This window comes from Amblyomma mixtum, chromosome 1, assembly GCF_055824585.1.
Source record: "Amblyomma mixtum isolate Tamu chromosome 1, ASM5582458v1, whole genome shotgun sequence".
Taxonomy (NCBI): domain Eukaryota; kingdom Metazoa; phylum Arthropoda; class Arachnida; order Ixodida; family Ixodidae; genus Amblyomma; species Amblyomma mixtum.
In genome coordinates, this window is record NC_143012.1 from 225,112,601 (window position 1) to 225,122,757 (window position 10,157).

The 10,157-nt window shown below is 44.9% G+C and overlaps 1 protein-coding gene across 1 annotated transcript; it reads right to left on the reverse strand.

Moving 5' to 3' along the window:
- Positions 1-1,214: 1,214 nt before the first annotated feature.
- On the reverse strand, positions 1,215-8,460 carry LOC149371069 (uncharacterized). The gene is made up of 3 exons (XM_089564542.1): positions 8,014-8,460; positions 5,452-5,716; positions 1,215-1,725 (listed from the first exon to the last, which is right to left on the reverse strand). The coding sequence occupies exons 1-3, from the start codon at positions 8,229-8,231 to the stop codon at positions 1,408-1,410; spliced, it is 801 nt and encodes a 266-aa protein (XP_089420668.1). The 5' UTR covers positions 8,232-8,460; the 3' UTR covers positions 1,215-1,407.
- Between the last annotated feature and the right edge of the window lie 1,697 nt (positions 8,461-10,157).

Below are 10,157 nucleotides of genomic sequence, written 5' to 3' on the forward strand. Positions count from 1 at the left end.
AACTGTGTGAAAGCGTTTTATGGCCGTCTAGCTCTGGTTGCCTATGCAGCTGTGCCAGGTAGCTATTAAATGCCCATGATGCATACTAAGCAGCCTGCCCAGCGACGCAGAAGCGATTCCTAAAATCCGATGGCCTTCATGACCGCTTAGCAACGCCGACCCAGTAAAAGGGAGCCGTACTGTGGAGATGCGCCTGAGCCGAATGACTAACCATCCGCAGCGAGCAGCCCCCAATTTCGCTTTCACTGCGCTTACCCTCCACTTCTCACCGCAAGCTGCCGGTCGCTTCACTGCGAAAGAGATATGAGGTACACTAAACACAACAAAGAAAAAGGCAGGGAAAGCGGTAAAAAGTTTACGACCCGCAGGAATATTCCGCGCAGCACGTTTGTCGGGCGTTAAGTTGATAACAATGTCATTGTATCGTTCACGACGTACTCTTAAGAATTTGGATTGCGGGTAACAAACAGGTGCTGAAAGGGGAGCCCACGCGGCTAGCCCGCTGTTTCTTGAAATCGCATAAAGAGCGCGGGAATATACAAAATAACACAAAAATAGGATTACTTATCCGAGCAGCATTAAACATGGTGAAGAAGGCCTGATGACTGTTGCATGCGCGTGAGTTTTGTGCGGGTGTGTTCCACTTCTACATCAGCATCCTTACCTGGAGTAACCTGCCAGTAACCATCTCCTCTTCCTTGGCCATAGAATCTACATCGCGTGCTTATTTCCTCAGCAACTCTGCTGCAAAAAATGGTGACCCATGTTGCGAAAAAATATGTTTGGTTTATGCGGTTCGTCGTCCCAAAGCGACTCAGGCTGTGAGAGACGCCGTAGTGAAGGGGTCCGGAAATTTCAACCACGTGCACGTTCTTTAACGTGCACTGACAACGCGCAGTACACGGGCCTCTAGAATTTCGCCTCCATCGAAATTCGACCGCCACGGCCGGGATCGAACCCGCGTCTTTCGGGTCAGCAGCCGAGCACCATAACCACTGAGCCACCGCGGCGGCTCCGCGAAGGAATATGTGAACATAAAAATCATTTCATGCTCAAAAGGAATACAAAGGAGAAAAAAATAGTTTGCATAAATCATTTTGAATAAAGAAGTGGCTGTGTTTACAGGAAGGCGGTTTGTAGAAGTTTCTGTGAAAAAAAAAAGTTTGGAAGGGGAGGGGAGGCAGAAATAAAAGAAAAAATTTTAAACAATTGAGTAGTCGGCAGCAACACACGCATCCGCGTGTTTTATTGTAAAATAAAAAAAACACTTTCTCCTTACCCCTATATACTACGCAAGTTTATTTCAAGCTCCTTACTCTAATATAGCACACATAGTTGCAAAGGATGTTCGAGGTAGACTGACTGCTGCTGAAAATGGTGGAAATCCCACCGCTGGCCAAACACAGTTCACTGCGGCACCAGGGCGACTACACGTACGGGTGACCCACTGGCGCCGTCAAGCTTGAGTGGAAGCACCAGTGCATGCGCTCCCCTGATAGGTATCTTCTCTAGGTGGACGAGGTTTTCCAAGATGAAGATGTTCGCCTCTGAGATGGCACGGTGGGCGGTGTCGACGGTAGCCGCGTCCACGGAGGGCGTGTCTATGCCCACTCCGAACACGCTGCGCTCAGTAGCCAGGAAGGCCGCGGACTCTGGAGTCATGGCTGGAAAGTGCTTCTCTCCGTTGGCGTCGATGCCCATATATGCAGCGCGGTTCGGCCAGTGCTGCCGGCAAAAAAAAAATAAAGAAAAACACATAATGCGCGGGTGAGTGCTTTTAAACGAGCCTTCGCAGCCTCACTGCCCTCTTCAACTGCTACTCGCTTGAGTCCCAAAGGGCTCTGGTGAAACGGCAGAGAGACGGGGCCTCGTCATGCGGTGTTCCGGACTAGGGACGCCGACCATGTAGCAGAGCCACTCTGTGGCTCCCAAACTCTATTTCAGCAATTAAAATTTTTCACCACCACCATCCCATTAAACTCAAGCTGAAGCCTTACAAATAATTCGTAGCGCCTTAGAAAGCATGTGCTCATTTAATACAAGCTTGGCTGATCCCAGGCGCCACCACAGTGAAGCAAAGTGCTCCATCGTAACTTAATTTCGTGATAGGATCTGAAAAGCATTCTCGCAAAGTGCCTGCATCCTGCAAATGCAGCTTTTAAACTAAGTTCCTGTGAAAAGAACAAGATGCATTTTACTGCAATTCACTCAACATGGAACCGACCACGTTGGTATGGCTTCAAATTGTGAGCAGGCCATTGGACTGAAGTAGAAATCTTCATAACAGAAATAAGAAGTTACTCGGAAGATAACAGTGACCCAATAATTGCCGAAGTTTTTTACACAGCACGTTCTTGGCAAAATGGCAAAGCCACTTCAATTTCTTTGATCATATAGGCGTGCGAAATGCTGTGCCAGCATGCATATGAAGTCAGTGCTGAGATTCTACAACTTCGTTGAGCTGATAAGTGGACCTTCGCAATGTTACGGCCCACCTCAAACTGCGCGGTAGTACCCTGTCAAGCAAGCGCCTTTTATTCTGTGCTGTTGCCGACGCTACGCCATTAAGTCGTGGTGCACACAAAGTCTATATTTCCACTTTGTCTGCAAAAAAGCGTTTGCCACTTTTGGTCACTGCACCTCCAAGTACACTTGTATAAATTTGATCTAGCCACCTGTACGCTCAGTCGATTAGCTGTATCATCATGCTACAGTCACCATTTGTAGAAAACTGCGCTCTCAGTCGCAGATGGCTGTGTTTATCTAGAAATAAAATAACTGTGATGCGATGGTATCTTATTGCTATTAGTAGAATGTGAAATGCAATCTCTGTAGGCTGGCGTTTAGACAAAGTGATTGCTCCAAAATATATGAACGTCGCAATAGAAATAATTATTCACAGCCAATAATAGGCCCACGTAGCGATGTGACGCTCAAGAGACCCAAGAGGGAGTCTGGATATTAAAAATAGAATTAACGTGCAAGTATTGTGCTTAGAAACACAACGCTGTGTATTTGTTTAGTTCTGAAACGTTATCAGTCTTCCTTTGGTATTTTTTACGCGTCAGCGTATACAGCTTGTTCGGTCAAAAACCCGTCACCGTAGTAGTAGTCGTCCCTTTGTGTCGGAAATAATGAGGGCTGCGTAAAAAAATCGTATCACGATAATTTTTGTTTCTAGTGATTGTTGATTGATTTCTGTGTTATAGGCGAGGACGAGTTAATGATATCATGGCAATTAATTGATTAATTAATTATTTAAAGAAGTAGAAGTGACAAAAATTCGAAAAAGTGGGTTCAAAGGTGTCACATGCTCAGAATGAAAAGCCACTGCTTGATGATGTAATTAAGAAACTTTAGGGCACGTAATTGATCAACTAATTAATTGAAGTAATTGAAAAATGAAAAATTAGTTCCTTTACACCACCATCTGCAACATACTGTCGCGTTCCTCTCTTAAAGCCGAAGCTTGAACATCCTCCAATTTTTTTCAGGATGGCGCTTCAAAACGACTTTTTCTACCACTAGTAAGAATAGCAGTGATAGCATACACTGGCACTTGTCAAGGTTTTTATGTACTAGTTGCCTTCAAAGCATGTAACTAATTAAAGAAGTTTTGTTGGCCTTCTCTCACATATCAGGTGGTTTTGATTACATTTGATTGCTATTTTGTTGTTTAACATAGTTTTTGGTATGTAAGAAATAGTTTTGTTTTAACAGTCATTGTTATTGGGGGCGCCTGGGTACGTTATTTTGTATACTTGATGCAAGGGTCCGGAGTGCAAAAGTATTCAACGCCGATATGAAGTTTCGCCCAATTTTTTTTACGCGAGTGCTTCCTTTGCAAGTTTATGTTAACTTCACGCGACCATGGACTGCTTGTTTCAACAGAGCTCTATGACGCAATGAATCGGCAAACTCTGCAGGAATATCCGCACGCGCACAAAGCTCTGGCAAGGAACTGGAGCTGCGCTCCGCGCCCCATTCCATCACTTATCGAACTGCTTGGCATACGCAGCACCGAAGTACACGACAAACAACGCGACAGACGCTGCAAAAAGCACACTCAGCAGTTCACTAACAAATCTCGCAGTCAACGTTAGCTCGTTCTTATTTTGTCCCCGCATGCTTACTGAAACAGTTGCTGTGCGCACTTTTGACAACCTGGAAACAAAAACGGAAGAAAACCATTTCAATGTCAAGATGAATCCAGATCAATAGTCAGGTAATGTCGGCCCCACATTCTTCGTCCGATACTGAACGATAAGCATGCTTGTCTGCATGCTTCTTCCAAAGTTTTAACGAAGCACTCACAGCCTTCGTCATCGAGATCGCCTAATATCAACCCATTTTCCTAGACGCGACAATGCCACCTAGTGAAAACAAGATAGAACAATCGACGCGCTCAGAACAATCGGTGAGAGTAATCGCAGTCGCTGCTAAGCCTGTATAAGGATGTCTTTGCCAGTGCTTGTTGTCAGTGGGCATTCCAGCAATGGTTGTCTTCAGTGGGTTTTAGAACTACTAATAAAAAGAAGCGCTGGAGGAAAGCTTGGCTTTGACAGTTCAACTGAGGGGTCACAATTCTTCTGCTTCTCTCCGTTTTCCTTACGCGCACAATCATGCGGTTCACCTTTAAAACAGCAACAAAGATAGTAGATAGTTTAGCATGGCTGAAAGCTGAATATTGTGCAGTAGCGCTAGTTGTGGTGGGCACTTAAGGTCTTTGCGTGTTAAAGGTATTTGTCCTAACAACCGTTCGCATAAAGGTCATTCTACCTAGAGGCGTCTACACGGGAGGCATCTGTGATGAAGGCCTTCACCCTAAAGGTCTTTGCCACAAAGGCCTTAACCTTGAAGGTCTTCACCCAGGTATAACCTTCACCCAGGCCTGCCAGTGCCCACAGCGCGGTGGGCAGCTGGGCCGTCTGCTACAAAGCAGGCTTCAGGGACGTACGTACGCCCGAAATCAGAAAAGGTGCCTAAAAGTGCTGCCGCACTAAATCAAAAGCTGTAACTGCGAAATTTAATCATGGAATGTCGAGCGCATTGCTCTCAGCCGGTTTTACTTTGAGGTCTCCAGGCGGTGACTATGCCAAGCAGTGCGTTAAGCAGAAGAAAGATTCCGGACCTAAGCCCACTTTTGTGTAAAGCCTAGCCTGTGCTTCGTGCACATGCGGCAACTCTGGCTAAGTGTGCCGGTTCCCGTAGTCTTAGGGCGCTGACTAAGCGAGCATTCAACGGTCGTGTGTTATTGGTAAAACGTTGGGAGGGTGTACATGGTAAATAAATATATAAAGTGAAATTATGCTTGAAACAGTTTTAGTTTCAATAAATCCAAACATTATATATGCAGACATGCGCAGGGAGAATAATATTGTTCCATTGGAACACCTTGAGTGAACCGCGAAAAGCAGCTGTTTAGAAGAAGTATAATACATTTTTTCTTACCTTAGACTGTCCTGTGTGGACCACGAAAAGACAACCGTTGGGAAGGCGTCCATGCTTCTGCTCCCAGTTATGGATGTCCTCCGTTGTCAGAAGATATTCGGAATTCAAAGCGACCTTATCCCGCACATCTACCCGTGCCACTGGCAGGAATAGAAGCCTCTCCAGCGGTATCTGTGTGGCGTCCCAGCCATCTTTGTAGAAATGCACAGGAGAGTCTAGGTGGGTACCTCCGTGGATGACGTTTTCTATGATATCCTCCTGGAACCTGGACAAACAAAAAAAAACCTTAGTCGACATAAGACTCTAACTTGTGCGCGCCAAGAAACTTCAACAATTACAACCTGAGTGTGCATTTAAATGCAACATCTAAAAGAGGAGGTCATCAAATTGCAATTGAACGAAAACAAATCTGTCTTCTGAACAGAATTTGTAAATTTAAAGAGCTGCCTGAGACAGTTAATCGAGCTGTGCTTCAAGCGTCATGATGACAGAATGCTTCACGTCCACCGACTTGGTACAGCGCACACAGAAAAAGGAAAGGTCCGGACATTCTCGCTGACAACTACTTTTAATGTTTTTCATTAGCAGGTTGCACAGAAAAAATATATTGATTCAGAGAGTGGCAGCTGCTCAAAAATTGAAGGGAAATTCTACCACGAATTTAGATTTTTTCTATACTACTTTTGCAAATACCTTTAAGAGGTATTTGCTCGCATATTCTTATTAGTGTGTTTCGTGTGCCCCCCCCCCCTATGTAATACCCTCTTGCAGATGGCCTTTAGGGTATTTGAATAAATAAATAAATAAATAAGAGTCTCACTGAGCCAATCGCATTCAGCAAATCAGGTTTTTTGTAGCGAAAGCTACATTGTCCACGAACTTGCGATTTCGCTGTGGCGGTGCTCCGAGGGGGCACAGAGACCGACCTTGAGCCGTTGCCTAGCAACCGCCGCAGCTGGCGGACGACGCGCGCTCGCCGCGCCATCTGGCATGACGTCACACCGCGCACCTCACCGTGGAGCCGCCGCCGCCATTTGGTATGACGTCACACCACTTGCCTCGTCGTTGCGCGCGCCTCCACTCACTTCGCCAGTTGCGCTTTCGCTACGCATATCCTCGCATAGCCGAGCTAAGCCACTGCCAATGTTTTTTTGTTTTTTTGTTTTGTGGCCTCTTGTCTTTAATTTTCTTCTGGCATCGAGTTTTACATTTTCCTTTTCCGTAAGAAATTCTGGTAATGTCAATCTTGCGACGTTTGCAACTTATTGTGCAACGCTTTCCAATCCGCTTAATCACTACCCTCCTATCCCCACAAGAACAAGAGCTTTCTGGGTAACGGAATTGGGCGATAAAGAAAAAAACTGTTGAAAGTGAAGTGACAGCTGCCGCAAGCATTCGCATTTTAAACTTGCTGTGGCTTGCACCATGAACGCAGAGTTTAGGTTTTGCAATTTAGCAAAATGCGATCATTTATGGATAACAGTAGCGTAACGATGAGCTCGAGTAATTTCTTGCCTAATGTAAACAAGGATACCTAAATAAACAGATGCTGGGAGGCATCAGGTAAAAAAAGAAACTTCAAAATTGTTGATATCTAAGAATACTTCAACAAATAGAACTACAGGAACATAACCCTATATTCATCATTATTTTTTTATTTATTCCTGCAGAGCACAGCACTGGACACATTTTTCATTAGCGCCGTCGGAGGAACTTCTGCCTCAGTGGTTGGCTATAAATTCAAACCAGCTGATTGTTTTTCGTTTGTAAATCCCTTTTCTGGCGAAAGTGCCCGCCACCTACCAGAATATTATAAAAGCAGAAAAATACAAAAAAACCTAGTCATGTGGCACGTCAAATGTTTATCCCTAATGTGAAATTATTGAGAGCTCTCTATGCCTTTATAGGCCTTTCTTGTTTCATCTCACCGAAAAAAAGCTGAATTCGTTTGCCTTTCTTTATATTTGAGTCCGTTTACAAAAACAAGCGTGATATTTTGCGCTGCAACCGTCACGAAAACTCCACTACAAAACTTGGCGGTTTCCTCTTCTAGTAACAGCGGCAGCAAGTTTTTTTTCTTTCAATCAAAGTTTCTCAATAACTTCAAGCAGACATTCAAAGGCACAGCGTTGATGAGATTTTATGCTATATATATAGGCTGCTGCATTGTTTACAATACAACTGGCGCTATTAGTGTGAATATCACGTTTTGTGACAAATGACATTTTTCCCTACCTTTGCGTGATGTAAATTTTGCTAATGTTAATGAAAAAAAATTCGTCCGCTGTGCGGACAAATACAACTCTTCATCCAGAATTACAACGGTTTGCGCGAATTAAATTCGTCAAAACAAAACAAAAATTTTAGGTTTAGTTTTTACTTTCGGTGGGTGAGACTCTAAAATGGAGAGCTAGGATAAGATAGCAAATCCAGGATGGCTTCTTGAGGTCATCAGTACACACCAGCCAGCCCATCAATGGCGCGTAGAAATGCGAAATGTATATGGGCTATATATGCTTGCATGTGTTTCCATGCAACACGTATACTAAACTATATACATACCATCCCGCCCTTGTTGAATTGTAGATCGTCACATTCAGCCTGTAGTAGCCGTCGTCATCCCAGTAGATGGTCGAGTCGTTGAAATTGTGCGATAAGTCCACAGTCTCGTAACCCTCGCACAACGGCGCAGGAACGCCGCTTGGAACTCGACACACTTCACTGTAGCTTGGCATCAACAACGCAGTGAAAAAGAGCCATGCTAATAAAAAAGTCCTCATTTTACCCAAGAAAAAAAATGAGTTTCCTTGAACTCGTCAGAATTGAAGATGCCACTTTCTCGGCGCAATGTAACCTGAGATGAGAGAGCAGTGATCTGCTCTGAAGGTCACGGACTCTCGCCTTCAAAACACCGCTCCTTCACTTCCACCGCAAGCTATCGGTTGCTTCGCGGCAAGGAGACGCAAAACACGCCACAAACAACCAGGGAGCCGGCCGCGGGCGATAAAACGTCAACGAGCCTGAGAAATTTTGCACACGGCACGTATAGGGTGCCTAACTGATAACAGTTCCGTCCTATCGTTCGTGGCACAGTGAGTTATTACGAGTGTTTTATCGCACTGAAGCTAAGGGTGGGCTACAGGAGACGCCCTCGCAGGGGACTTCGAAGAAGTTTCGATAACTGAGGTTATTGTACGCGATATACATCAACGATAAAGAAGAAATGGACATGAGCAGGGCATCTAATTCAAAGGGAAAAAGCTAAATGATGGCCCTGTAGGGTAACAAGTATTATGGTGAGGCTGCGTAAAATAATAAATATGAAGAGCCTCTGCCTGCGCCACATGTGTACAACAGGCTTCTTTAGGGTAACAGAGATTAGTTTGGGCGGAAAAAATAAAGAACAATTAAGTGCCCTGCCCGCGCCGCCAATCTTTAGGGTAACAGTGCGAATACAACAAAAAATGCAATCGTAGCAAGATGCGGCAAAACGTGAGGTGAGCAGGTGAGATTATAAAGCTTGCGGGAACCGCCTGGCCGTAGCTCGCATATGCAGCGATAAGGGGGGGGGGGGGGGGGGGAGGAATAGGAGAAAGGCATTTGCACTGCACCGAACGTACTTAGACCAGAGATGATGACATCGGCAAAACATATACGGGCAATTTAGCATTGCGCCTCCATCGAAAAGCGGCCGTCGTGGTAAGGATTCGACCCCGCTACCTTTAGCTCAGCAGCCGAACGCGATACTCGCCTAGCTACAAAGGTGGGCAATTCTCGGTGCAGTATTCAGGCTGTAAATTTGAATGGCATGCAATTTGCAAAATGGGAATATAAACATGCTGCTAATGCGTCTTTTTTATGGTGAACTATGAAAACCGCTTAAAACAGTGCTAAATTTAAGTGCACCTTAACTAATTTGCCCAGCTGCCGTTAAACTTACTAGCACGTCCATATGCCTAGCGTGATGAGCGTTGTGCCTTTTCAGCGGTGGAGTTTTGAGGAAATGTACATTTTCCATCTTCAAGCAGCTACAGCTTCATTGTCGAGGTACTGCTGACGTGTTTCCATCTAAGGAGCGTGAGTTTCGGAACCTTCTGGAATATTTGTGTCGGCACTTGATCAATGTGCAAGTGATATGTTTAATCATATAAATATATTTTCATTTTTTTTCACCCTTTTTTGTGGTCGTTCATTATGGGCAACTTGTTTTACTCCTCTTTAAAATGCAATCTGGAGACACTTTACTCCTTTTAAAGTTAAAAGCATATTGCCGGCGTACTCCATCGCAGTGATGAACTAACGCTTCGCGCCTCCAGATCACGCAGCACGGCAAGCAACGTTGCGAAGTGGAATGGTCCCTTTCTCCTTTAGGAACGTGTTCCTTTTCCGAGCCTACCTTATCCAGACGTTGTCCCAGGTGAGCACGTGTGTTTGTATTGAGACACATACGAAGGGACAGCGAAAACAAGAGAGGACAACGGACAACATCATCACCACCGGAGAAAGTCGCTCGCATAGGTGTGTCGGTAAAATTTCGAAACCTTCAATTGATGCTTGCTATTTAATGTCCTCGAATTCTCATTTGCTGAAGTCGACAAGCAAGCGACTAATAAATTCTTCGTCGTGGTGCAGGAATCCAGGAGGGAGAAAAAATAATGTATTTCAATCCCGACACCCGACATGGCGGGAAATACAGGTTTATGGTG